At 57.9% G+C, this 27,775-nt stretch overlaps 1 protein-coding gene across 2 annotated transcripts; it reads left to right on the top strand.

Moving 5' to 3' along the window:
- The first annotated feature begins 19 nt into the window (after positions 1-19).
- On the top strand, positions 20-27,775 carry EPHB3 (EPH receptor B3). Of its 2 annotated transcripts, none has more exons than XM_085069161.1 (16): positions 20-211; positions 13,455-13,519; positions 13,890-14,562; positions 21,702-21,857; positions 22,008-22,343; positions 23,130-23,254; positions 23,403-23,571; positions 23,666-23,771; positions 24,139-24,236; positions 24,402-24,524; positions 24,623-24,870; positions 25,111-25,326; positions 25,416-25,565; positions 25,686-25,879; positions 26,046-26,201; positions 26,512-27,775. In XM_085069161.1, exons 1-16 carry the CDS (start codon positions 115-117, stop codon positions 26,618-26,620), a joined length of 3,021 nt encoding a protein of 1,006 aa, XP_084925287.1. In that variant the 5' UTR covers positions 20-114; the 3' UTR covers positions 26,621-27,775. The 2 variants fall into 2 exon arrangements, with proteins under 2 accessions (XP_084925287.1, XP_084925288.1); XM_085069162.1 differs by having other exon boundaries at positions 24,184-24,236.

The following is a 27,775-nucleotide window of genomic DNA, read 5'->3' on the forward strand; positions in this document are numbered from 1 at the left end:
CAGCGGCGGCGGCGGCGGCGGCGCCAGAGCGCGAGCGTGGCGCGGCGGCGAGAGGAGCCGCGCGTGGCGCCGAGCTCGGGACTGCCCGGCGGGGCCGCCCGCACCGCCCCCGCCATGGCCGCGGCCCGCCCGGGGGCCCCCCCGCCGCCGCCGCCGCTGCTCCCCCTCCTGCTGCTCCTGCTGCTCCCCGGCGGCCGCCGCGCTCTAGAGGGTGAGTACCGGGCGGGCGTGCCCGTCCGCCGCACCGGGGCCCGGGCGAGCGCGCACGGGTGCACGCATCCTTCGGGGTGTCCCCGGCCCGTCGTGGCTCAGCTCGACTCGTCGTCGCGCCGCGGATGCCCGGTTGTCCCCGCGGAGAGCTCGCCGCCGCAGCTCCGCTCCCAGCGCTCAGCCGCCCTCAGTAGGTTTTGGAGTCAACGCCCCGTGGAACCGAGCCCGGCGCGGCAGAGCCGCGGCATCCGCGGCCGGCGGCTGCTGGCAGGGAGCGGCACCTCTTTGGATACTCGGTTCACGTTTCGAGGCTTTTCGCCACGACCGAGAGGGCTGGAAAATTAATATTTCTTTCAGTGGAAGCTCGCGGCGTGCCAGAACTGGTGTGGCCGCGGAAGGAGTGTCCGTGTGCCGTGTCCGGCTCCATCCCTTCCCCGGCAGGGCTCGCCGCGCCCGCTGCCTTAACCCCCGAGGCTCCAGCGTGGGACCTCCGGGGCGAGTGGCCACGGACCCCGGATCGGGTCTGCGCTCCGCGGCTCGCCCACCCTCGAGCTCCGGTGGAGTTGGGAATAGAGCGGGGAGTAATTCTCTCCCTCTTGGAGAGTGAACCCCGGTCCGCGGGGCAGCGCCGTTGCACCCCCAGCTTTGAGCCAGGAAAGAGGCTTTTGGCCCCGCTGGGGTACCGGGGGTTCCCGGGCGGGCAAGGCGGGTCGCACCGGAGAGAAGGAGAAGAGGGCCCGGACGGGGTTTAGTCTCCGCACAAAGTGTGCGGGGCTCCAGCCAGAGTGCCAGGGGCGGCTGCGTTCCGGTGTCCGGTAACCGAACCCGCTGCCGGAGCGGCGGGAGGGGGCTGGGGAGGGAGGGACGGAAGGGAAGGGAGATTCCCCGGTCGGAGCGGAGCTGTGGGTGCCCCCGCTCGGGCGGGGGGCGGCGGAGGCTGCTCGGAGGCGGTGTCGTGCTCGGGCTCCCGCTGCCGTCACCCCGCGTTGCGAGGTTCGGGCCGCGGCGCCGGGGGTGGCCGTGGGCAGGAGCCCTCCCCCGCTGCGGTGGTTGGGGGACATCTTTCCTCCGGCTTTGGGCTTTGTAGAAACTTTGGGGCGTGCTTGTTGTCCGCGTTCCTTTTCATCCTCCCACCGTGCGATTTTTTTTTTCTTTGGAAGGGAAAAAAAAATTAAAACCCCTCGTTCTTTGTACGCTGTAGCAATCAGAGCTGTGGGCCTGCCGGGTCCGTGAGCTCCCGGCTAAGCGGGAACCCCGCGGCAGGAGGGAAAGGGAGAAGCCACCGGCACTCAGCCCTCGCGGGATGGAGGCTCCCGAGCACCCGCCGGGGCATCCCTGCATTCTGGAGAGGTGCCGGAAGACGAAGCTGTGGGCAGGGAGCCCGGCGGGGCCCCACGCTTGCGGGTAGCCCCTCACAACCTGCTTCCCATCAGCGATTTGGGAACTGGGGATGGATAGCTGGCGTGGGGGCTGGCAACACTGGAGTGCATCACTTGGGAATGGTCCCTCCAGTCCCCGGGGAGACAGGGAACCCCAGCCTCTTCCCCCACTGCCGTCCGGGGATGGAGCAGTGCAAAGAGTCAGATGGAGAGAAAATAAACAGCCCCTGCTGAGGAGTCACTGGGTTTTTTCAGCTTCCTGAATGTGTGGAGGGGTCAGGGGCCGAACACGCCGTCTGAGAGGTCAGGGCCCAGCTGGGTGCCAGCCCGGTGGGAACACTTCAGGGCTGGCTGGCAGCTGCCCAGCAGTTTTTGGATTGGCCCTGATTCTCTTGGGATTCTCTTTTCTCCTTTTTTTTTTTTTAAATTTCTTTTTTTTCCTTTGCTCTTGGTCGAGCTGGAGGGAAAGTTGCAGCTGGCCTGGAGAAGCATCTGCCTTTCCCAGCTTAGGGAAGCCGCTGCTCGCATTAGGGTCAGCGAGCTCCTGCTCTTCTGCTGCGTTGGGCATTTCTGTCCGCGCTCAACGCTGCTTCCTGACGGGGACCAGCGCGTTCCAGCGGTTACTGTAAATCTCGTGTGCACGTTTGTTTGGATATTTTAGTGCTGATCATAAATCTGGCGTGGCCATAAATCTGTACGCACGTCCTGCAGACAACGGCAGCGAGCAGTCCCCAGACCCGGCCACTTTACCGTCCCCTCCGAGGTGCAACGGGCTGGGCTTGCGGCTGGTGCTGGGCTGGAAGGGCAGGGGGCTTTGGGGCTGGATGGCGCTCCCCATTCCCGAGGGGATGGCGGGGAGTTGGGTTTCTTTACAAGGCCCCACGGGGGTGGAGGAGAAAAGCCGCGCTCGGCAGCAGCTCAGTGAGGGCTTTGTGCTGCCGAGGAGAAAATGGTTTCTCTCCAGATCCTGTAAGTGCGCTGGGTCTGTTTGAAGTCACAATGTGTTTTTCTTCTCTGGTTCAGCAGTCCCCGGGCCGGCTGCAGAAGGAATGCTCTATCCGGGGGCAACAGCGGATCCTTTCTCCAGCACAGGGTTTTGAGCTGAGGAGTTTGTCCTGGTGGGGCTGTGGGAGCAGAGGCCCTGTGGGGAGCGGACGCGGTGGAACAGCATGGAGAATGTGCTGTGTTCCAGGCCCTTGCCGACCATCCAGGGGTAAAACCCCAGGCTTCAAAACACCCTGGCCCAAGGGAGCATGGACAGCCGCAGACTGGATCTGCCTGTCACCCTGGGGGTGCGGGTGGACTGGGACGGGGACCTGCTCTCCCTAGGAGCCACTCTCCCAGGCCCTTCCTGCCCTGAGCAGCCTCTCTGGATTCAGGACTCCATTTAAACTTGGGGTTTTCCACGTGCTTCCCCACGAACTCCCATGCAGAAGCACTGTAGTTTGCTGCACGTAGTCCTGAACAGACTTGGGCTCTAGTGAAATAGCCAAACCTCCCAGCGCAGCAGGATTTCTAGGGGGGATTTTCTTCATCTGGTCTCTGCCCAGTGCCACCTCCCAAACCCCAGCTGGGTGTTACACAGACTGACCATGCTCCTCTCTGCACCAGCAAACCCCTGCTTAATTGACCCCTGTGCTGGAACTGCCAGGTATTTTCTTGGCAGAGAGATTTGCTTTCTGTTTAATTACTTTTCACAGAAATGGCATGTTTCTTGGCAGGGCAATGGGGGAAGTTGGCCCTGCTGTTTTATGGATGCTTGGGGTAGGGCTGCGAGGGAAAGCAGATCGTGGGGCTCCACAACACTCGCTGGATTCATTAAATCTCCCATTCCTCGCTAAAAGCTGCACTCGAGGAAGCCTTCCTGTCCGTGCTCCGGAGAAGGGGAGGAGAAGGGCTTTCCTTTGTGTCAAGTGGAGCATGCGGAGAGCCAGGGAGAGGGAAAACTTGGAGCACCGGGGTCCGTTTGCAGCCCCACATTTTTCCCTGAGTGTACAGCGAGGCTGTGGCTGCCGGGCCATGCCTGCCCAGCCCTTACGATTGGGAATAGCGGCCTCTGGTTTTTAAGGAATGAACCGAAACTCCTTGTTTTGTTATGATGACTTACTGCAAGAGATATTTGGGGAAACCAGTTTGTTGCATTTTCTTTCCATGAGCCGTTTGCTGCTGCCACTGGAGCAGGGGAGCTTGGTGTTTAATTAAAACAGCCCCAGCAATCTGAATCACAGACTTGCATGTTTTTAAAATTGTAGCTGTTCCTGTTGTGCTGAGTCAAACTGGTTTGTCGGGATTAAGCGTCTCCGCCTGGGAGCCGCGCTGGGGGAAGGGTGCTGCGGCGGCCCCGGGGTCGGGATCCCCATTCCCAGCTGGCGCAGACCGCAGGGTGGGTGTTAGCCTCCCCCAGAGGAGAACCCTGGGAAAGGGGGACTATACCCAAGGGCTGCGGTGCAGCTAGTGGTTGCCATTGCCACAGGCTTCTCAGTGGTTGAAGCCATAATGAGCTGGTGTTGTTTCTGGGTCCGGCGTGTTCCCATGCAGTGTTTGGGGGATGGTGAGGATGGGGGTGCCCTTCCATGGCCAGGAATCTCCTTGCAGAGCCAGACAGAGCCCCATGCCCCAGGGGATGGGCTGCCATCTTGGATGCCAGGCAGCCTGTTGCAGTGACACTCCCACCCGACTGGGACCATCCCATTTGAAGTCATGTTTTGTTTTTTTTGTTGCATTTTTGTTGTTGTTGTTGTTGCTCCAAACCCAGCCCTGTGCTCTGGCTGGGCGGTGCTGGCAGTGGGGCATGGGCCGTTCCCTCGCAGAACTGAGCCCCATGTGGGAGCCATTTTGTAGGGAGGGTGGGTGGGTGTCCTGCCTGTGGATGGACAGGCTTGGCACTGTTGGTGAAGCCTCATCCTCCTGTGCTTGGCGACCATTATCACTCACCCTCAGCACAGTCACGGAGGAGTCATGGGGCCGAGCCTGGGACTGGAGCAAGGTCCCCTTTCCATGGGGCCACATCCCTTTCCCACAGTGCTGCCGCTCCCAGAGGGGCTTCATCCCTCCCCTGGTGCCCGCTTTCCCTGCGGCACAGCCCAGCCCTCCAGCCTTTGCTCCCTGAGCCAGGAGGTAGCAAGCCCAGTGCTGGCTTCGCATGGCCGCCCCGCTGAAGAGGAACGGGAGCCATCTTGGGAAGAGGCTGGAGCACAGCAGCAGGGCCGCTCTCCATGCACGTGCCAGCGTGTGCTGGCCAAGGGTCCCAGGCTGGGACAGGGGGGAGGATTTTGCTGGTGGTTCTCTTTATTTTATTTTTGCCCATCGCTAAGCCCCGCTGTGCTGCGGGGCCTGGCGTTTCTCACGCATGTGGCAGGAGCTGTTGACAAACACCTGTTTCCCAGCCCCCTCCCCAAGGAATGCCCCGGGGGCCCTGCAGGGGCTGCAGTGCCGGAGGGGTGGGCAGCAGGGATGTCCCCTCCCAGGGGAGCCCTCCCCCAGGACTCTCCTGCCCGGCGGCAGCTGCGGGGGGATTTGAGCCTCGCTGTTCCTCTGTGAGGTGTGGCAGTTGCACAGGGCTGCCGAAATCCATCCCCGTCCTGGGGAAGGGACACTGCTGTCCCCATGTCCCCTCCACCCAGTCCTGCATCTCTCGGGTGCTCAGTGCCTGCCCAGCAAGGGCTGGGGCGCAGGGGGGACTCCATGGGGAGGGGGGCACGCACACGCGGCGTGCTATCCAAGGCCTTTTTTTATTAATGAGAAAAATGTGCAGGGCTTGAACGATCGCCAGGAACAGATTTATTCTAGTTCCCCAGAAATTAAACCAAAATGAAGGAGCGAGTCAGCCCGGCCCGGCACCCCCTCCTGACTCTGTGCTTGTTTTAACTTTGGAAGAATCTGACTTTGGGGGTGGGGGAGGTGGAGGAAAGAGGGGGGGCAATATTTGGGTTTAAGCAGTTCCAGATGGGCTTGGTGCTCTCGGAGAGTCGAGGAAGCGAGCAGAGAGCAGCGCGGAGATTTGGGTAACTGCCCCAGGCAGTAGAGAGGAGGGAGATCTTGGCAGAAACTCCCACTCAGCGCTGCCGGGATGGGATGGAGCTTGGCAGCCGAGCTACCCGTCTGTGGGGCGAGCCTTTGGATGTGCACCGAGTAACCTTTTTTGGGGAAGGGGTGGGTTTTTTTTTTCTTTTAAATATCATTACTCCTTCTCTGGGCACTTTCCAAAAGTACAACCTGGAAAAAAATGGAGCTGGAGGGGGAGAGGGGCCTTTTGGATCTCAGCCTGACGCAAACAGTTGCCCTGCGGAGGCAGGTCTGCAGCACCGACCGTCTTTTCTTCCTTCCCCTGGGGACTTCTGGGCTCTCCATCCACCAGCCCAGCTCAGCTTAGTGGCCCCGTGGGGACATCTGCCCCATGAAACCATGGCCACAGGGCATTGGGGTCACAGGGGGAGGTGGCAGAAGTCTCCCCCACATAACATGTTATGCCCCTAGAAACAAGAGTGGTTTTGCAGGCCCATTTGCTGCCTATGTCCTAGTCAATGGCATTCGCGGCTCGAACAGGTCTGGCGTCTCCTGATCGGATGAGTTATTTCCGTGGCAGCAGACGATAGCAGCACGGCCATTCCTGCTGGGGACGGCGACCTACAAATCTGTCCAGTCTGCTGGCTGTAGAGCTCCTGCCCACCTGGCACGGCTGGTCACATTGTCCCTATGGCAGGGAGCTGCAGAAGGCTTCACCTGGGCCAGGCAGGGACACTCCTGTCCCAAGTGGGCAGTCTGGCAGCAGGCAAGGATAAGACACTGTCTGTGGGATCTGTCCATTCCCCTTTGCACACTGCCTGGCACAGCAAAAGCATCTTTTTGTGCTGGACAAACTGAAGCAGCAAGTACCAGGGCACATCCACCACGTGGACAGGGATGGCAGCTCTTCCTTGGCCATGCTGACCCTGGCATAGCGCGCTGGGCTCTGACATCCGAAATCCCCGTGGTATTAATAGAACAGTAATTGCGGTGCAGGGCTGGGCTCGGGCAGCTGGCTCTCATCCTCTCCCAGCGTCGGTACAGCCTTTCTACAGGACCAGGGCTGGCAGCAGGACCTGGCAGGCTTTGGGCAGCGGGCTGCACGTGTCCTTGGCGTGCAGCTGGAGGGCAGAAGATGCTGTCCTGCAAAAGTCCCAGGCACTGAGTGCCGTGCTTTGGAGGGGGAGTGCCCACAGTGTGATGCTGGCGGGTGCTGAAGCCCAGCTTGGCATGGCCCTGCTCGTAAAATGGCAGAAATCAGCCCTTCCCGCCTTCATCCAGTGCTTGACCAGGCCAAAAGGAGCACCCATCCCTCCCCACATCCCAGCCGCTGCCACTTGATCTGCCTTTTGCAGAGCTGGCACCTGTCCTCTCTCACATGCTTCAGTCTGTCTCACAGCCGTCAGGAAACAGCTCCTGGTGAGGAGCACGTGGCCGGAAAACCCTCTTCAGCCAGTTAGCGGATGGTGGGTCGGTGACAGGGCAGGGCTGGATGGAGGGAGCATTCCTGTCCCACTCCACCCCACGTGCCAAGCAGCTCCCAGTCATCTGGGAGTTGGATCTGGCCAATGCAGAAGGTGCAGGGTATTGGGATCAGATGGGGAGGACTACAAGAGAGATGCAGTAGGCCAGTGGCTCAGAGCCATGGGACTGTCTCCTGGCTTGAGGTTAATACCCCAGTGTAGGTGTGGGATTGGGAAATGAAGGATGCATCCTTGGAGCATCCTTGGAATCTGAGTTTTGGGCCCTGCTGTGAGCTTACCATGGTGCTGGCAGGGCTGGAACCAGCAGTGATGACCGATGCCAGGACTGGCAGTGCTGCCCACCCCTGGCTGGGCTCTCCGGGCAGGGACTGCCTGCCTTGGTGTGTACATGCGCCCTGTGTGCGCAGAGGGGCCTTAATCTCAGTTGGGGCCTCTGGGCCCTGCCATAATGCAGAAATAATGAGTCTATTATTAAGTGCCCACAGTACTTCTTCACTCCGGTGGCTCGCCTCCAGCAGCAGGCAGAACCTGCCCCGCTTGAAGTGGATGTGTCATCATTTGCCTCAGCAAATCCGATCCCCTTTGATGATGGGCCAAACGCCCTTGGCATGAAGGGCCACAGCTGTGATACAGGCCCCTTTTTTTTCTTTCTTCCCCTCCTCTCTTCCCTTTGTTCCCAGTTCACTGACAAGTCTCTGGCTTCCCTCGGACCTGGGGCAAGTGGATGTTGGTGGGCATGGGCAGTCAGAGCCCCTGTGTGCTCCTGGAGAGGGATGGGGTGGGGGGCCAACTCCCACGGCAGCCTCGCGTCTTCCCCCTTGGCGCTGGGGAGCAGCAGGCGCCCTACTCGGCATAAGGACAGGTTCCCAGCGTGGGCGGTGATAGGGAGTGCTCCAGCCCTTCCCTTGGGCTGAACCGCACTGCCTGGCCTGCCCAGCCTGACAGTCGGGGAGGGCAAGGGTGGGACCAGCACAGTCCCCTGGCCTTGTGCTGGGCACTTGGGTAGATCAGTGTGCAGGGGGTTCCCAGAGGAGATGGGATTCCTGCGGGAGGATAAGGGCATGTGAGCTGTACAGCATGATGGCAGTGCTGCCAGCCCCTTCCCTGCAGAGGGAACTGGCAGGCAGTGCCTGCCAGAGCCTTCCCCAGGCTCCCAAAACCCATGCCTGGCACCTCCACCATGGGTATCCCCTGCCCACTGAGGGGTCCTGCTGGTGCCCTGCCTGCTGCCTCCCACCCCCGCTACAGCCTTTCTCCCTGCTCTTCTGGCTCCTGACTGCATCAGCAAGAGCCTCTCCTCCCTGCAGTGCAGCTCCGGCACAAGGGGCTGCCAAGTGCCGAAACCTCCCAGCACGCCACCTCCTGAGCTCCAAAGCTGCTGTCTGTGGTGTCCACAGAGCACGTGGGCTGAGTAGGATGGGAGAGCTTCCTCAATGCAGCCTTGGAGCAGGGACATCCCCTGCCTGGGAGGAGGATGGCTACAGGGTTTAGCTGGGGTCAGAGAAGGAAGAACCCTCCTGGAGGAGGAGGAGGACAGGGGATCTGGGTGAGCCGCATGCTTCAAGAAAACGTGTTGCAGGGTCTCCCAGACCTGACGGCGCTCACAGGGCGCTCCTGTGGCTCAGCTTTTGTGTACCGAACGCTTGTCAGCGGGAAAAGTGCAACCTCAGGTTCTCTCCCACAGGCAGCTCTTTGTTCCCAGATAAAGGACCTTACACCAAAGGCCCTTTGTGCCGCTGCTCAGAACAGTGCTGGGATTAATTGTACCGATAGGTGCTTGAATGGGGAGCACACAAGGCCACTCACTCCTGCCGTAATTATCTTCAAAACCGAGAAGGAAATTAAAATATGCAGAGAGATGCCCCTTTTGGTGGCTTTTTGACTAGCAGGCAGTCTCCAGGATTTAAAGTGCATCTCTAAACAAGCTAGCTTTCCTTCCAAAGGAGAAAAGCATGGCAGTGAGGGGAAGAGGCATCTGGCACCACTATTAGCAGATACCATGGTGGAAGCCAAGCCATGTCCTGGGGCAAATGGCCCAGCCATTGATGGAGCTCAGCATGGGGCAAGTGGCCACATAAGGCCAGTGTGGGGCGAGCTCCTGCAGACATGGTGCCATGGTGTGCATAGCTCCCAGAACACGGGCACGTTGCAGAACAGGTTCCTCTGTGTGGAAGGCTGTGTGGGCGTCTTTACTAACTTTTCTCCCTTGCCTTCTTCCAGGATGCTCTGGACTTGCATGAGCTGCCTTCTCTTCATCGGTGCAAAGAGCTGGCATCCTACATTGCCAGCATATCCTGATAAAAGCCATCAGTCCACGTATTCAAAGGAGAGAGCGTTCAAAGTGGAGTTTATTGGTGGAGACGATTGAGTCTTCCCCAGTGGCTTCATCTTGAAAGAATTTTGATATTTCCCCCCCTTTTCTGGCTCAGCCATCACTGCCGCGCGCGTCTGCCGCTCAACAGCGCGAGACGGGCTCTCTGGGCCTCTTAAGGGGGAGTTCAAACGTTTTCGCTGGCCTCAGACCATGCATGCTGCATTCCTGAGCCTCAGCACCGGGAGAAAGAGGTCCCCGGCTCCAGATGGGTCCTTGCCAGGGCTTCAAAACACCTAGTGAACTGCTGGGGACTCTGGGGAGGTGATGGGAGGGCTGCTGGTAGGGGACCCCTCATCTTTGCAGCTCAGGGTGTACTTGGGAGGAGACTTGCAAGGCAGGCAGGAGGTAGCCAGAATGATGCTCACAGTCCTGTCCAAGGAGTAGAAATCTTTCCCTGTCCCGGGATGCCACTCTGCCATGGAACTCCTGCTTCTATGTGGAGTCAACCATGGCTGGCTGTACTTGCTGAGCATAGCAAGACTCCTGCTCCATCCCTTGCTTTTGTCCAGCTGAAAGTAAGGAGAGGACAACTCCCAGAGCTGCAGACAGTGATAAAGCAAGCCTTAGGGTGACTTCCCCAAGCTGGTGAAATTGGGAGCCAATTTCCCGTTGACTAATGGGACCAGGCTCTTGCTGTGGTGTGCGGGATTGAAGTGGCTTTGACTCACTGTTCAGCCAGCCCTGACGCCGTTCACGTCCGTCCACAGCACCTGCAAACCTGAACCGCGCTGGGAAATCACCGGTGACACCTCTCAGCCCACCTCTGACACCATGCACTGGAGGGAGAGAGCAGATAGTTGCTTGTGAACCACTGAAACCCAGTGCTTGGGCTCGCTAGCCCTGGACATATGCCCATGCCTTTTCATGGGGGGCCAGTGCTTGGTGTGCCCCAGTGTTTTCAAGAGAGAGGATCAGGTTCAGAGCCAGGCCACTGTGGGAGTTCTGTGGCACCTTTAACAGCAGAGAGCAGTTTCAGCAGCTCAGCTCAGCATGTGCCACCAGCCCCTGGACCATGCAGCACAAAAGCCCACAGGGCCTTCCACCCACGACCTTCACAGTGGCAGGCTGCAAGGGTCTGGGAGGCTCCACTGACCCCACCTGGGTCACTCCCGTGGCTGCAGGAAGCCCCCTCTGCCCTCTGTGCTCAGCCTGTTTCCTTTAGCTGAGTTGCTGTGATTTTTTTTTTTTTATTATTTCCCCTCCCCGCTCTCTCTGTGTGGTTTACGTGGCTCTCACGCCAGCAGCCGGCTTGGCTCTGTCAGTTTTTTCTCTCCTCTGCTGGTCAGATGGCAGATGCTGCCAAATTAGGATGCAGGCAGCGAGCCTCCTGTCCAAGCTGAGGTTCTGCCCACGGCTGACACTTAAGGGGAAGGATGCTGCCGGAGGGGACGACTGCCATGGCAAGGGCTTCCTACATGGGGCCTGCTGCTGTGCAGGAGAGTTCCCGTGTTCCCCGGACAGGTTTGGGAAGCTAACACCCGCCATGATCTGGTCAGTCCAAGCTATGCTGTGGCTTGCCACAGCATCCTTGTGTCGCTCTGCTTGCGGGCACACCCTGCCACCCAGATCCCATCTCCCCAGCCTGACTCACCGCCACAGCCGCTCATCCATCAGCAGCCCCAGCCCTGAGCGTGCAGGGCATCCCTTCCCCGTTCCTCCTGCAGAAACAGCTCCCAGCTGACCGTGCCAGCAGCAGGGCCCTGTGCTGGCTGGACCTGCACAGAGTATCTGCACTGGGAGTTGGCAGTCCTGTGCTGTGAGCACCGAGCACGCGCTTGGCTCTGCTTGCCGCCAGCATGGCGTGTCTGGGCCCTCACGGCACTGCTGTGCCCTTATTAGGGCAGCCAGCACAGGGCCTGTCCCTGGGAGAGGTGTGGGCAGTCCCCCTCTGGAACCTGCTCCCCCATCATCTGGCCCTGCCTGCCCACCCTGGCAGCCACCCCATGCAGGGGTCTGGGAGGCACAGCAGCGTCTCCAGTGGTCTTGTGTCCATGTAGAGTCACGCTTGGGCTCCCACCAGGATTCAGTAACTAATGGTGTGGGAAATGGAGAGGGAGAGGGATGGCTTGCTGTGTCCCCTGGGCAGGTAGTGCCTTGGGACCGAGCAGAGGATGGCTTATGGATGCCCAGCCCCATTCTGCCCATCCTTCCTGCATTACTGGCTTGGTAGAGGGCTTGTTCCTTTTCTCCCTTTGTTTTTGCCAGATGCCCCTAGTTTGTGTTCTTGAGAAACAGCAAATAACCACTGCCCTATAACCATCTGTGCGCTGATGTCTGTTGTAGATGCTACTCCCGTGCACCTCTCCTGATGGGGAGCTGGCACCATGAGAGGTTTTCCTTTCTCTGTATCCAATGCCATGTCCACTGCTAGTGTCACCAGCCCACAATGGGTCTGCATTTGCTTTTGCTCCAGGCAAACAGCCTGGGTGAGAAGCTGGCTCACTGGCCCAGCTGGGAACCTGGCAAGCCACGAGGCAGGTCAGAGAGCCCACGTGTCCCCAGATGTGTTTGTTTATCTGTGCCATGGTGGCACCCACAGCCTGTGCTCCCAGCCTGTCTGTGGGTGCTGGCTTGGGAGCTGCTAGTGTGTCTCCCTGGGGTGGGACGCAGGAGGAAGGTGCTTACCTCCAGTCGTGCTTCATCCGAAACCCTGCGATGTGTGAATGCTTCCTTCCTCCTCCACACTTCCTCCCTGGCCAGGTCAGCCTGGGGTTTTCCTGGGGTGGAAGGAAAGAAGCTGAAACTGCCTCTTACTGTGGGGCTTAGCCATGGTGCTGGCAAAGCTGAGCTGCCCTGGCGTGTCCTTGTGCCTCAGCTGGTGAGAGTGAGCAGCTCCCAGCCTGCTATTGGCTCTGGAAGAGCCATGGCTCCCTGCCCCTCATCCCAAGCCTGGGTGGGCTGAGGAGTGGACGGATGGATGGGCAGCCCTTGGGGAGCTGCACGGGGTTTGGGATGGGGCCATGCCTACAGCTGGGAAGGGGGATGCCCTCATCTGGGAGGCGTTTTGGTGCTGGTCCTGGGTCTTGCTGGGTGCAGGCAAAAAAAGCCCCCCTGAGCACACCAGGGTCTCCAGGCATTTTCACCCCACTTCTGCCACATTCTCCCTAGCCAGAAGAGGGTCCAGTGGACCCCAGAGTGCCTGCTCCACTCCAAACAGCCTAAGGGCCATTTCTGGAGTGGGGCTCACAGGGCCAGCAGCTCACAGAGGGGCCACTGGCCCCTGAGCATTGTCACCGTGCTCTCGTCCTTGCATTTCACTCCCGATTTTTGCGCGTGGTGCTCGCGCGGAGCCACGCGGCTCTGCCTGGGATTAACGACAGCTGCCTGCAATTGCAGCTCTTCCCAGACAAGCGTCTCGCTCCCCCAAGGCTGGGGCTGGGGCTGTTTGGGGAATGCTGCTCGGGTGGTTTGTCTTGTAGTCTGCTCCAGGAATGTTGGCCAGACGGTCAAATTCTTCTCCCCTCTTGTAAAATGAGTGATGTGGGGCGTCTCTGGGAGAGCAGCCTGCCAGTCCCTCCTCCTCTGGATAAACCTGCCTGGCCCACACCGCCCTGTCATGGGAACAGGCCCTTTCAACCCTAGCCACAGTAAATATGCGCCCTGCCAAAGCAGAGGGGGAGGGTGCAGGCGGGGGTGCCCATTCTCTCTCCTTTGGCACCCCCTGCTCTGTCCGGGGGGCACGTTTGGCTGTGCTGGTGGCTGATGGCAGCCTGTCCCCATCTCCCCCTCGCCACCTGGCCAGCTCCTCGTCCTGCTGCTTGCCTGCTCCGGCACAGCTCTCCGGGGACGCCTCGCTCTTCCTGTTCTCTTGACAGGAGAAGAGAAATCTGGAGTCTGTCTGCGCCGCTCCCCCCTCCTCCCACCATGTCTCACCCCCCAAGTTGCTGTTTTCCACAGAAATGTCAGGCTCAGCTCTCCTCTCCCCCACTCCTCCTGGTTTTTTTCCCTCTAATCTTGGCCTTCATCTCCAATTACTTCTTTCTCTCCTTCCTTTCTCTCCAGAGACCCTGATGGACACAAAGTGGGTGACCTCTGAATTGGCATGGACTACTCATCCGGAGACAGGGGTAAGTTTGGAGCCAGCCCTGGACCTGACCTCCAAAGGACAAAGCTGGTCCTGGCCCCATGGGAGTCATGGTTGCTCACCAGTGCCTTTGTGAAGTATCTGCATCTTTCCCCTTCCCTCCCGTGCTTATCCTTGCCTCATGAAACCATCTCCTCTTGACTCCATGCCAGCAGAGTGGGAGTGCCATGGTCCCTGGCCTGGGTTGCTCTTAGTCACCTTGATGACCAGGAGGGTTGTGACAGGTGGAGGTGCAGCTGCTCCTCTTCCCTGTTGACTGTTGCCTGTTTCCCCCCCACCCTGCACCATTCATGATGTGTCCATGGCACTGATGTCCCTGGTTGGGGATGTAACCCTTTCCCTCTTGCTCACAGTGGGAAGAAGTCAGCGGTTACGACGAGGCCATGAACCCTATCCGCACGTACCAGGTCTGCAACGTACGGGAGGCCAACCAGAACAACTGGCTTCGTACCAAATTCATCCAGCGCCAGGATGTCCAGCGCGTCTATGTGGAGCTGAAGTTCACTGTGCGGGACTGCAACAGCATCCCCAACATCCCTGGCTCCTGCAAAGAGACCTTCAACCTCTTCTATTATGAGTCAGATACGGATTCTGCCTCTGCAAACAGTCCTTTCTGGATGGAGAACCCGTATATCAAAGTGGATACAATTGCCCCAGACGAGAGCTTCTCCAAGCTGGAGTCTGGCCGCGTGAACACCAAGGTGCGCAGCTTTGGCCCTCTCTCCAAGAATGGTTTTTACCTTGCCTTCCAAGACCTGGGAGCCTGCATGTCCCTCATCTCTGTCCGGGCTTTCTACAAGAAATGCTCCAACACCATTGCTGGCTTTGCTGTCTTCCCGGAGACTTTAACAGGGGCCGAGCCCACTTCTCTGGTCATCGCACCGGGCACCTGCATCCCCAACGCAGTGGAGGTGTCTGTGCCCCTAAAGCTGTACTGCAACGGCGATGGCGAGTGGATGGTACCAGTGGGAGCGTGTACGTGTGCTGCTGGATATGAGCCCACCATGAAGGATACCCAGTGCCAAGGTACGTGCATGGCAGACTGATCATGACTTTTGTCCCCATGGGTGCGTTGATGTGAAAGGAGGTGGTTTTGCATTGAGCTTTGCCTGGTTTTGGAGGCGTTTCCCTGTGGAGGGAGCAGGGTGGTATCTCAGAGGACTGGTCTGCGGTTTGACTCAGAAGCCTTAAAGCTTTTGTGGTCTGGACTCGTGAGGTGTCTGCTGGGACACACTGGTGAGCAACTGTGGGATGCATCTCCTTGCAGCAAGCCACGGCTCAAGGCATAGTCCTCAGCAGGGATCCAGCACATTTCAGCCCTTGAGCATTACCAAAATCTCTCTCTCACCCCTGCTGCTGTATCCAGCATCTTCCCTCTCTCCCTCCTGCAGTGCTCGTAGCTGGGGCGAGTGATTGTTCTTGGCAAATGTGATTTCATGCTGCTTGTGCGGAGGCACTCAGAAGCCCTGGTGGTGAGCAGGGCTTCACTGGGGGAGAAGCCATGCTGATGCATGCTCTCCCTGCCAGCACTGAAAGCTTGCAGCAGGGATTGTAGGGCGCAGCAGGAAGGCAGGGGATCTGAAGCTCCCTGCTCATGCTGGAAGGGAAAGAAACATACCCTGCACATGGGAGATACTGGGAGGGGAGAGTCACCCTAGCAGAAGGATAGCTCTGCATGGATCCTACAGCTGTCGTGCTCTCCCACGATAGCTTTGGTGTTGCTGTTTAACCCCAGTTCGGGTGTGCTGATAAGGAAAAATCTGTCTGGATGGATGCTGCACTCCCTTGGGGTGACTTTTTTCTTGGCATCTGTCTCTGGCAGGCAGGACCCTGCCTTGGGGTGGCTGGGGTTTAGGGCAGAAAAGTTGCCGTTCCCCTTGGCTGCAGTCATTGCACAGGGAGTGGGATGCTGGCTGGGCCCCCAGCACTGGATGCCTTGTGCTCGCCGATGACGGGATGTTTGGCGCCGGCCCCCTGCTCTTGGCAGGGGCCATGTGATTTGGGATGGCCCATGATGTGAGGCTTGGGCCAGGCTGGCCTCTCCGTTGGCCTTGGGAGCAGCATAACTGACAGCCATGCCGCTGTGGCTGGTTAGGGAGAGCTTAGTCTACACAGGGCTGCAGCTCTGCCGGGGATCCAGAGCTTCCAACACCAGCAGTGCCAGCACACCCCTGACTTCAGTGCCACAGCCCCCTGCATCAGTCTTGTGGCAGCAAATCTGCCTCCTCCTGGGGAAGATGGACACCAGTGCCAGGCATGCATCCACACTTAAAACTGTGCACTGAGGTCCGTGCTCCTGGGGAGCTGTTTTCCTTCTTGCTTGGACTGGGAGGTCTGAGACCATACACGATGTTGACACTTTCCCAGCAGAGAGTGGGGTTTGAGCACAAGGTGACACCGTTTCCAGCCAGCAGCTGGGCTGTGCTGAGCGGGGACATCCCAAGGCAGGACTGAGAGCTCCTCAGATTAGGCTCAAGGCATTGCTGGAGCCTGGGGCAACATCCCGTCTCCACATCCCCCAAGCTGGACAGACCCCCATGTGGCAGCTTTCCCAGCGCCTTTGATTTCCCACCAAGCCCCAGCTTCTGCTGCAGCAGGCAGGGAAGCCATGCTGGGCCATGGGCACATCTCCATCCGGCAGCCTGCCTTCTCACTGGGCAGAAGCGGCAGTGTCCTCACGTTTCTCTGGGAAAGTTGCGCTGCGCTTGTAGGATCAGATTTTCCGCCATACGATCGCGTGTTTTAAGTGGAAACAGCTGAAGAAGGGCTGGGAGAAGCTGGAGCTGCAGCTCCTTTTCTCCCCTTGGCTGGATGTTCTCTTACACCATTTCAACAGTCCAGCACCACCGAGAAGTCTCCCAGCCCCTGTGTCATGGGGAGCAGTGTGGATGCAGCCCCCCAGAGCTGGGCTTTCGTCACTCCCGCCCCGGGGAGCCCACTGAGGCTTCACCGCGCGGGCGAGCAGCGCTCCAGAGTGCCAGATGGCATTTTAATAAATAACAATACCCAGTTACTGCTTAGATGGGATAAGCCCTGTTGTAAATCTCCCCCTTTCCCCAGACTTTCAGTGGCCTTTGAAGATCTCCTCCTCCTCCTCCTCCTCTTTATCTCCATCCAGAGCCAAGATTAGAGCTCGCATTCAGACCTGTTACAATGCAGCTTGTATCCCGGTCCCTCGGGAGCAGAGGGCTCATCCTGCCCGACTGAAGACAGTTTCTTTGGCATGCTTTGTAAGGCGATACGCCAGGCTGGTACCTGGCGCTGTACTCCTGAGTTGCCACAGCATTGATTTGGCATCTCATTCTCAGCCTCATTATCTTTATTTAATTAGCACACGGCCCTTCTGGGGGTTGTGCCGCTTCCCACACACTCCCTGCCATGCAGAGCTGCAAAGGCAGCTCTTGGAGGACAAGGAGGAGCTGCTGGCCAGGGAGGGGGCAAAGGCTCCCACATGCCTCCACAGGCTGGGGTGCACTGCATTCGCACCCCAAGCCCTGCAGCCCCTGAGGTTCAGCCTTTCCCCCAGCTCTATCCCTTCTCCTTTTGGTTAGGAGGCATCCAAACTGTTCAGGGGATTTGGTGTCAAGGGGCTCCCCAAAAATGCTTCTGGGCATGTGCTCCATGATAGATTTGTTGGGATTTGCATCCTTTGTGTTGCTGGCTTCACATGAAGACAGAAATGCTGCTGTGCCAGGTTGAGCAGTGAGTCCCCTCCTTGCATGTCACTGTGTTCATGGGTGAGCCCTGGAGGAGGGCCACAGTGCCCCCAGAACCAGCACCCCACTTGGGAGGGGGGCTGAGTCTGTGTGGTACAGTCTATGGATACCCAAACCATAAGTATGATGTGGTGTCCAGCATGACACCACACCTTCCTGAGACCCATTTCTCAGTCTTTTTGGTGTCCCTTTTCTCATGGCACCAGGCACTGAACATATGGGCACAATCAGTAGGTGAGTGCAGGTCAGGCTAGGGCCAAAATCAGAATTTTTGCAAAAATAAATTTCCCTTGCAATCAGTGACTAATGAAAACATCACCCTGAATTAAAGAAAAAAAAATTGCCAAGCAAGCATTGCACTTGCCAACTGTTTGCAGCTTTGCATTGCAACATGGGCTTGCTGCATGAAACCCAGGAAGTGAAACTGCCTGGGATTAATTGCCCGGGCTTCCAGATCAAAGGCAGCAGCAGGGAAGGCAGGGAGAGCTGCCGGTTTACAGCCAGGCAGCTCCACAATGGGTTACTTGTAACACAGTCGAGGAAATCTGCCCCTGCCGTCCTGCCTGTGACCCGCTGTGGCTCAAGAGGCAGCTTTGCTTATTGAAATTTTTTTTCCCTTCTTAAAAAAAAAAGAAAAAAATTGTTTTCCTGCCTGTTCTTTGGATGCCACTTCAAACCCCCAAGGGCTCTTTCCCTTCTCTCCCTTCAGATTTACTCCATTCACTTTTGGACTGTGCTAGTGTGAAATATTTTCACCCAAAGGGTGATTATTTTACTTTTTTTTAAATAACTGCCTTTTAAGAGAGACTTAAAAACAGAGTTACCGCCTCGGCTGTAGCCAGGCTGTTGCTTCCACAGCTCTGCTCCATCTGTAGCCACTTACGACAGCGAGAAGGGAGCGAGCTATGCAGGTTCATAAAGCACAGATCGTCCCAAGCAAACCCTACTCTTGCCTCTAAAGAAATTACAGGGTTGATGGGCAAAGGGATATGATCAGTTTAATTTATCTAGGCTCAGGCGAGGCGCTCTGCTTCAGTCCTACTGGGAGAGAAATAGCTGGAAGGATGCTGGAATAGTATAGTGTGACTGGGGAAGCAGTCGAAACATGAAGCGTGGTAGTTTGGGGCTGGTATTTCCCAATGTGTCACAACTATCCATGCCTTTCCCAAGGGAGGGGACCCCAAAGTTTTGGGGATGCACGCGTGGTTCGTTGCTGCTTGCCTGCATCCCATGCAATAATGGAGGCTGCCTACGGGATGAGTCACTGCTCTCTGCTGCTGCCAGAAGGGTTTTATTTCGGTGTTTTTTTCAGCTCTCTTCCTTGAACTTTATTCACCGGGGTGGGAATTGTATTTGGGAATAGTACCCTCCTCCCAGCTCTGTGCTGCAGCTCTTTGAGACAGGATCAGGCCCTGGAGGTGGGCAGCTGATGAAAATCCTGGAGGGGCTGCCAGAAGCAGCCGGATGGCTGGGTATGCAATGCCGGGGGTGCAGGGGCAGCTTCACAGCAGGGTTCTGTTACTATCCTTCTCCCTCCCTCCCTCCCACACCCCACACAAATCCCCTCTGTGGCTGATCCCCACTGTCAGGCCAGACTGCCTCTGCCTCCCATCAAACCAGCAGCTCCTCTTCAGACCGGGGAGCTCCGCTTTGGTTCCCTGACCTGTTATCCTGTGGCTGTCACTGACTGTCATGTTCTCCCCAGAGGTGACCGCAACACAGCACCAGGAGATGTGATCTGTGTGCAGAGGTTCAGAGTTGTTATTTTATTTGAGGACACTTCAGCAGGAAAAGTGCTTATGCAAAGCTCTCGGTAGGGAGAGGGGAGCCTGGCTTCCCAGCTCCGGCTGGATGGAGTCACGTTCCCACTCCAGAGCTCCCAGGCTCATTCCGCAGCGTGCCGGCCAAGACAGTGGTTGTTGTACAGGCAGTTTCTTGCAGAGAAGAGATGACACAGCGGCTTATCCACCAGGGACCTGGGATCAGCTTTCAGCTCGGTTACAGCCTTCAAATGTGGCGGCTGAGAGCTGTCACGCTGCCACCGAGGTCTTTATGCTCTGATTTATTAAGCAGAGTTGGAAACTTAAACACTGGAGTGCATCTGGGCCTCGGTGCCTCTGCTGCTCTTCCCCTTCTTAACAGGGCTGGTTCATGGCTCATCTGCCCTCCTGCCAGGGTGGAAAAGAAATGGCCTTCATCCCTTGTGCCTGCACTGGGCACTACTTAGCGGTGGCAGGCAGCTGCCAAAGGACAGCTCTGCCTGTCCCTCCCTCCTGTGTCTGGGAGGCCACTGTCACCTCCGTGCCCATAACCCACTAGGCACCGGCTGGCACTTCATGTACAGGTGGCCAAGTGCCCTCATCCCTCCTGCATCCTTTGCAAACATGAGGCTGTCCTTGCTTGCCATGCCATGCTTGGGCTGTCAGCTTCACACAAGCTCTGGTTGCTCCGGCTTCACTCTCCCCCCAACAAGCCTGTTCAGGGGGCTTTGTCCCTGATGGATCTGGGCTCCTCTCCATAACCAAAGCATGTTTGGCAGCTTTCTGAGCCCAGAGCGTTCCTGTCCAAGAGGTTTCAGTCATCTCTCATTCCTCAACAATCTGGTTCCTTATGTGTGAATCTGCATCCACCCAGTTTGAACCGCCCGGGACTCCAGCCGGGGTGGGTCTGCCTGTGCTGAGGCTGTTCTGCAACCTCTGGGCCTCTGCTGTTCACGTAAAGACACATTTTCTGGTGGCCTGGGTGTCCTAGGCTGGGGAGACAAGCCCTGGACCTGCTGGCCTCCCATTGCTCACCAAGGAGCAGATCTGCACACTCCTTTGCCCTCCAGCCTGCACAGTCGGGACGGGCTAAGCTTTCATTTCCAAAGGGAAGGCCCAGAGGCTGGGTGAACTCAGGTCAAGGAGCTGGAGTCAGTCAAGCCATGTAGTCAGTCCTGTTTTGACCAAAGAAGAGTCTCCTTGCCGGAAGACTCGCACCGTGGGAGCAGGAAGCAGCTCCTGACACCCATCCAGGCAGTGGGGCTGGAGAGCAGGCAGTCATCTCCGTGAGGGGCTGCTCTCACATCCCCCTTGCCAGCAGCACTGCACTGGAGTGGGGCTTCTCCCTTGGGGCTGCTGCTGCCTGGACAATCCAGGGGCCCAGGACAGCACCCAGAGCTATGTGCAGGTCCCTGTGGGGCCGGCCCGGCAGCGTGTGACTCACAGCACTCCACACCCCATGTGGGGCTGCAACCAGACGGAAAACTTCCATGGAGGGTGTCAGAAGATGCCTCATAGCAGGAAACTTCCACTTGCCACAGCCTGGTGAAGCACCAGGAAACCTCCCCCTGTTTTCAAGATGATGTGTGACAGGCGTGGGAGGTGGGAGGGTTACGTGCCCTCAGAGCTTCCCTAACCTGGTGGAGCGAGGAAGACGTGCCCTCCTTCAGGGCCATCGGCGCTATGCTGTCCCAGCTGTGGCAAACAGGGTGATGCTGAAGCAGAGCTGGCGCCAGTGGGTCTCTCGCCTCATCTGGCTGCAAACACAGAGCACAGAATCTGCTTCCTTGGGCAGCGCTGTGATAAATTGGGCTATTTTGAGGTGTGGGTCAGGTTCCTGAGGCCGCTCTGCTTCTCAGCTCAAGTGCTGTTAATCCTTTCACGTGCCCCTCATTACAAATAAACACCTTGTGGTGCCAATCAGTCCATATCCCAGGACTTGTGGCTCCTTGAAGAACCCTGATCGGAAGTGGAGGAGGGAGGTGGCAGTGATGCTGAAGCAGCTCTTTAGCCAAGGACCTGCAGGAATGTTTTCATCTCTCTCAGCACTCCACTTGAGCCGACCTCGTGAGGTGCCACCGCCCCGGGACTGAGAAGTGGCTGAAGAGCCTGAGGCGGAAGGTTTGGGGCTGAGTGGCTGATTTTGGGTGGCCTGATTTTTGGTAGAGGCCTCTCTTAGAGCTGTTGCAGACAGGGCTGAGAAATTCTTTCCTTCCCAGCCTTATTTCCCCAGAGGATGAACCTGGCACTATGCAGGTTGCCAGGCTTGGAAACCAGCATGGCCTTCCTCCACAGAAGGGAGCATGGTAAAACCCTTGGGAAGGGCAGAAAAGAAACAAAACTGATGAATGGACCTCCTGGATTGACCTGCCCTGCCCCCCATACTGCTGGTGGTGACCAACTCTTCCCACCTTCGATTACCTCAGACCTGCTGCTGTAGCGCAGCATTTCCTGGCAGAGTTGTGCCTGGGCTTCCAGGAGCCCACTCTTCCCACCGTGCCCAGCCAGGAGCACTGCATCCCTGGGCATGGCTGATGGTGGTGGAAAGACTCATAAGAGGCCTGAGGTCTTCAAGCCACTGATCAAAGATTTGGCAGGGCAGTGAGGAAGGGTCTACCCAGCCATAATGGCAGCAGTGAATGTTTTCCAGGTTCACTTTATAACTCAGGTCTGTTTTTCTTTCCTCCAGCATGTGGCCCAGGAACCTTCAAGTCCAAGCAGGGAGAAGGTCCCTGTTCTCCCTGCCCTCCCAACAGCCGGACCACCTCTGGAGCAGCGATGGTCTGCACTTGTCGAAATGGCTTTTTCCGGGCAGACACAGACCCTGCAGACAGTGCCTGCACCAGTGAGTCCTGCCCTGGGCAAGGAGGGGAGGCAAGGGAAGCTGTGGAGGTGATGGAGGTCCATGTCTGGTGAGGGGTGTGTGCTGTGCCCACGCCAGGGGTGAGCTGGACACGAAGACACACCATCCCTGACCCTCACATTTCCTCTGCAGGCATCCCCTCAGCCCCCCGCAACGTCATCTCCAACGTGAACGAGACGTCTCTGGTGCTGGAGTGGAGCGAGCCGCAGGACACGGGCGGGCGGGATGACCTGCTCTACAACGTCATCTGCAAGAAGTGCAGCGTGGAGCGGCGCCTGTGCACCCGCTGCGACGACAACGTGGAGTTCGTGCCGCGCCAGCTCGGCCTCACCGAGCGACGCATCTACATCAGCAACCTGATGGCCCACACCCAGTACACCTTCGAGATCCAGGCTGTGAACGGCATCTCCAACAAGAGTCCCTACCCTCCCCATTTTGCCTCTGTCAACATCACCACCAACCAAGCAGGTCAGTGGAGCCACCAGGGAGCAGGGGCTGGATCTCCTCTGCGGAGCGGAGTGGAGGAGAGATTTATTTCTGACAGCCTGAGAGGCTGCAGTCTTTTGTGGTGCTGCCTAAGTGGCTCTCTGGGCCTGCATCTAATCCCCTGGGTTAACTGTCCTCTCTGTTTAAAGCATGTCCCAAGAGGAGATGAGATCAGAATGCATGCAATTGGAGAAGAGTTGGGCTGGCAGATGCTCCAGAGAGTTCTGGATCTCTTAGACCTACCCCAGAGATGCTGTGCCTGCTACAAAGGGAGGAGGAAGGAAATGAGATTTCTCTCCTCTGTGCCTGGAAAGGCTCAGCACCAGCCCAAACCTTTGCAGGCAGCCAAGTGATCTGCCATTACCTCCTTCCTCCTGCTCTGGCCCCACTGCAGCGTGCTGGTAATCTCCAGCCACTGTGCTCTGATCTGATTTCACGGGTCTTGCTGCTGGGGTGGAGCACAGAGCTCCTGGTGAATGGAGGAGAGGAAGGATCCCCAGTTTGGGCTGGCAGGGCCCTTCCCCAGACCAGTTTGCAGCTAGGCATGGGGCAAAGCATTACCTCAGTGCTATTTCTGAGGCTCCTCTTGGTGTCAAGATCAGACCTCCTTACAGAGACTTGGGGGAGGCTAGTCTCAAAGCTTTTCCATGCCTTTCCACCAATATTATCCAGGCAAGTCCCAGGCAGAGCATCCCCTACACTGATGTGGGATGGTGGAGAGGGTAACCTGGCACAGGTGGCTCATTCCTCTCCTGCCCTCCTTCCTAGCCCCATCTGCCGTGCCAACGATGCACCTGCACAGCAGCACCGGAAACAGCATGACACTGTCATGGACTCCCCCAGAGAGACCCAACGGCATCATTCTTGACTATGAGATCAAGTACTCAGAGAAGGTAAAGCAGGAGCATCCTTTTCCCTCCTCCAGCCCTTCTAGTTGGCCATCAGCACCATGGCAAAGGGGGTCCCTGCAGACATGGTGCCTGGGAGCCAGCATATGGGGGGTGGCTTCACAGAGGTGACACCCACATGTCTCCCCTACAGCAAGGCCAAAGTGATGGCATCGCCAACACTGTCACCAGCCAGAAGAACTCGGTGCGGCTGGATGGGCTGAAGGCCAATGCCCGGTACATGGTGCAGGTCCGAGCACGCACCGTGGCGGGATATGGTCGCTACAGCCTCCCCACGGAGTTTCAGACAACTGCAGAGGGTGGTAGGTACCAGCACTGGGCTGCCTCCATCACCCAGCCCTCCCACGAGTGTTCTTTTCCCAGCTTAACTTTGATTCCTGCCTGTCCCTCCATCAGGTTCCACCAGCAAGACTTTCCAGGAGCTGCCTCTGATCGTGGGTTCGGCCACTGCAGGGCTGGTGTTCGTCATCGTGGTGGTGGTGATTGCTATCGTCTGCTTCAGGTACTGGCTTTTCAGGGAAGAGGGATTCAGAGCTGGGTTTGGGGGTTGCTCATGTCTGCCACAGAGCTTTCCCCCTCACCTGTGGGCAGAGCTCTGGCAGCTCCAGTCACAGAGTAAAGTACTGGACCAGCCACATGTGGGTCCCAGAGCAGGGGTCCTATGGGAGGATTGTGCCTCTGCTTCCCCAGCACGAGCTGGGCTCTGTCCAGGCTCCTGCCATGCGCTTAGCACAACTAGGCCATCTCCTCCCATTGCACCTCAGGTGGAGGGATGGCTCTGCACACAGGCTGCCAGAGGGAAGGCTCTCTGGCATAGGCTGTCTGTGCTGGGATTTGGAAGTTGGAAGTGAATGTCTTTGCCCCATCAGGAAAGGGATGGTTACTGAACACCTCCTCTCGTCTCCTTTGGGCAGGAAGCAACGCAACAACACCGACCCCGAGTACACGGAGAAGCTGCAGCAATATGGTGAGTGTGAGAGCCCAACAAATGGAATCTGCCTGCCCTCTCCCAACTCCTCCCCCGTGCAAAGGGGCAGCCTTTGCCAACAAGGGGTGGGCTGACAGACAGCCAAGTGGCTTGGCATCTGTCACTCATGCTGTGTCCTCCTGGTGATGACTTGTGCCCTTGCAGTTACCCCTGGGATGAAGGTGTACATTGACCCCTTCACCTATGAGGATCCAAACGAAGCTGTCCGGGAGTTCGCCAAAGAGATTGACATCTCCTGTGTGAAAATTGAGGAGGTCATTGGAGCAGGCAAGTCCTGGGGATGAGCACAGCAGGTGCTGAGACTGCTGCCTCTCATCCTGTCCTGTGGCTCACCATGCTGCCCCCCTCTCTCCTTTCCACCGCAGGGGAGTTTGGTGAGGTGTGCCGTGGACGCCTGAAGCTGCCTGGCCGCCGCGAGATCTTCGTTGCCATCAAGACGCTGAAGGTGGGCTACACAGAGCGGCAGCGGCGCGACTTCCTGAGCGAGGCCAGTATCATGGGCCAGTTTGACCACCCCAACATCATCCACCTGGAGGGTGTTGTGACCAAGAGCCGCCCTGTCATGATCATCACGGAATTCATGGAGAACTGCGCACTTGATTCCTTCCTCCGGGTGAGCATCAGTCCCCTCCTGCCCTGGGCTGGGGGCTGCAGAGCATGGCGGGCAGCAGCTTTGAGTCCTTCCCCATCTCTCTACATTGTCGTGCTAGTATCCCCAGGGTTAAGCTCTTCACAGATATGGAGTGGGAGAAGAAGGATGGTTCTAGGGAGGAGGAAGATGATGGTAGCACATTGGGATCCTTCCTCAGTCTGTTCAGAGTGTTGCAAACCCCTCTGATCTCTCCTCTGGCAGTTGAATGATGGGCAGTTCACGGTCATCCAGCTGGTGGGAATGATGCGAGGCATCGCCGCTGGCATGAAGTACCTTTCAGAGATGAACTACGTGCATCGGGATCTGGCTGCCCGCAACATCCTGGTCAACAGCAACTTGGTCTGCAAAGTGTCTGACTTCGGGCTCTCTCGCTTTCTGGAGGATGACCCGGCTGACCCCACCTACACCAGCTCCCTGGTATGGGACACTCAGAAGGGATCCGCTGATGTGGGTGGGGGTAGACACCTCAGGTATGCACTAAATCATGGAGCTGTGTATCCATGCAGGGGGGCAAGATCCCAATCAGATGGACGGCTCCTGAGGCCATTGCCTACCGCAAATTCACTTCAGCCAGCGACGTGTGGAGCTACGGCATCGTTATGTGGGAAGTGATGTCCTATGGGGAGCGACCTTACTGGGACATGTCCAACCAGGATGTAAGTGCTCTTTGGGGGGTAGGAAACTGGGAGTTGTAGGCTGCCTGTGAGAGCCCAGGTGGCTCGCTGCCTGTGAGAGCCCAAGTGGCTCACCGCCTGTCTCTGCATATCTCTCTGCAGGTGATCAATGCTGTGGAGCAGGATTACCGCTTGCCACCCCCCATGGACTGCCCCACTGCGCTGCACCAGCTGATGCTGGACTGCTGGGTGCGGGACCGCAACCTAAGGCCCAAATTTGCACAGATTGTCAACACGCTGGACAAGCTCATCCGCAATGCTGCCAGCCTGAAAGTCATCGCTAGCGTCCAGTCTGGGTCAGTGACATCCCTGTTTTCAGCCAAGACTTACCCCAATTCCAGGGAACACTGGAGTGGTTAGGAATAGAGCTGTGGGAGGGTGGGGGTAAGAAATCTCCCCTGCTTCTAGTTACACATCTCTATCCCCTGCTTCACTGTGACCTGTGGCTCTCTTACCCTTTAGCATCTCCCAACCACTCCTGGACCGCACTGTGCCAGATTATACCACCTTCACCACCGTGGGAGACTGGCTGGATGCCATCAAAATGGGACGGTACAAAGAGAACTTTGTCAATGCTGGGTTTGCCTCCTTTGACCTGGTGGCACAGATGACTGCGGAGTAAGTCCCTGCTTGGAGGGGAGGAGGGAGAAGACTGGGGCTGGGGCTGCTGCACAATGTCATTTGCTTATCTGACAGCCACCTCCTCCCACCTGGGCAGGTGGTGGGCTGAATTAAGGCCTGAGATTCAGCATCAATCCTAAGGCAGTTCAGGTTTAGGATTTGCCATCCAGTCCCCTGTGGTGTTAGAGGGAGCACTGGTGCTTGGCAGAGGGCTGTAATGATGGATAGGTCCCTTGCCCCTATGGGGCAGGGCCATGTGTTAATGTTGCTGGTGGCTGGAGGCTGAGTCTTCACCTTTTCCTTGCAGGGACCTGCTGAGGATAGGGGTGACGCTAGCAGGGCACCAGAAGAAGATCCTGAGCAGCATTCAGGACATGAGGCTGCAGATGAACCAGACGCTCCCAGTGCAGGTTTGACCGCAGGGGATTCTGCATTGGAACGGACCAAGGGAACCTGCCAACCAGGTTCAGTTTGCGGTGCAGCCCAGCTTCCTGTTTTCCCCTCCACATGGCGCTCCTCTGCCTCGGACGGTCGCCTGGGACGGGATGGGACGGGACACCCTTCCCTGGATCGAAGGCAGTCATGCTGAGAGGGAGCCCAGCTTTTCGTCCCGTGTCCTGGAACGGCGAGGCAGCAACACGTCTTCATATTGAAGATGGATTATGGGACAGAGATGGCACATCCCACTTCCCGCCCTGTCTCGGTGCTCATCGGTTTGAAGAGTTGTTCTGCTTCTTGGATTTCTTTTCACCCTGTTTTCCCCCCAGTCCTCACTTCCCTCACCTCCCCGAGGCCACAGACTGTTGACCCGTCCGCTGAGTCCGTCAGACACGTCCGAAGCCTTCCCTAACTCTGTTCTCCACACGGAAGCAGCCGGGGGAGGCCAAGCTGGCAACAGGGCTGGGGCCACCAGCCCCAGACAATCACTCCTCTCCTCCAGCCCTGGCAAGCCCTCCGCCCAAGGGTCTGCACTGGAACGTGTCCGAAGGGAAGGCTTCACTCCCTTTCTTGGCTTTGCACGCCAGAACCCGAACCCAATTTACTATGCAGGGAGTTAGGCAAAAAAAAAAGAAAAAAGAAAAAAAAAGAGATATATTAAAAAAAGATAAGAGGGAGCAGAAAGGGGAGGGAGGGGGACCAGGTGCCCGGCTCCGCATCTCTTACCCTCTTGGTTCTCCTGGCCGGCTCTGGACTGCAGAGCGAGGCCATCAGCACGTTTGCACAGGGACCCTCCACCCCCGGACCGACGGCAGCCGCGCTCCCCCCGAGGGGCCGGAGAGCAGGGCTGCGCCGGGGGCTGCGCCGGGGGCCGCGGCTCCCCAAGCCTCCTCTTTTATGCAGAAGGAGCAGGTGCCGCCGGCGCGGCTGCCCGCTCCTGACACACGCTGTGATTGCTGCCAAAAGACTCACTCACCTTTCCCTGAGGATTCACTGCAGCCCGGTTCCTCCGAGCCGAGGGAGAGACTCCCAGCGTGCCTGAGTGTGCGTGAGTGTGTGCATGCGTGCGTGGGTGTGTGCTGGCCGCAGGACTGTGGGAGGCAATGGGCAGAATAAAGGCAATAAGAATTTTA

The sequence above is a fragment of the Lichenostomus cassidix genome, chromosome 9, assembly GCF_008360975.1.
Source record: "Lichenostomus cassidix isolate B80296 chromosome 9, HeHo_3.0, whole genome shotgun sequence".
Classification (NCBI taxonomy): domain Eukaryota; kingdom Metazoa; phylum Chordata; class Aves; order Passeriformes; family Meliphagidae; genus Lichenostomus; species Lichenostomus cassidix.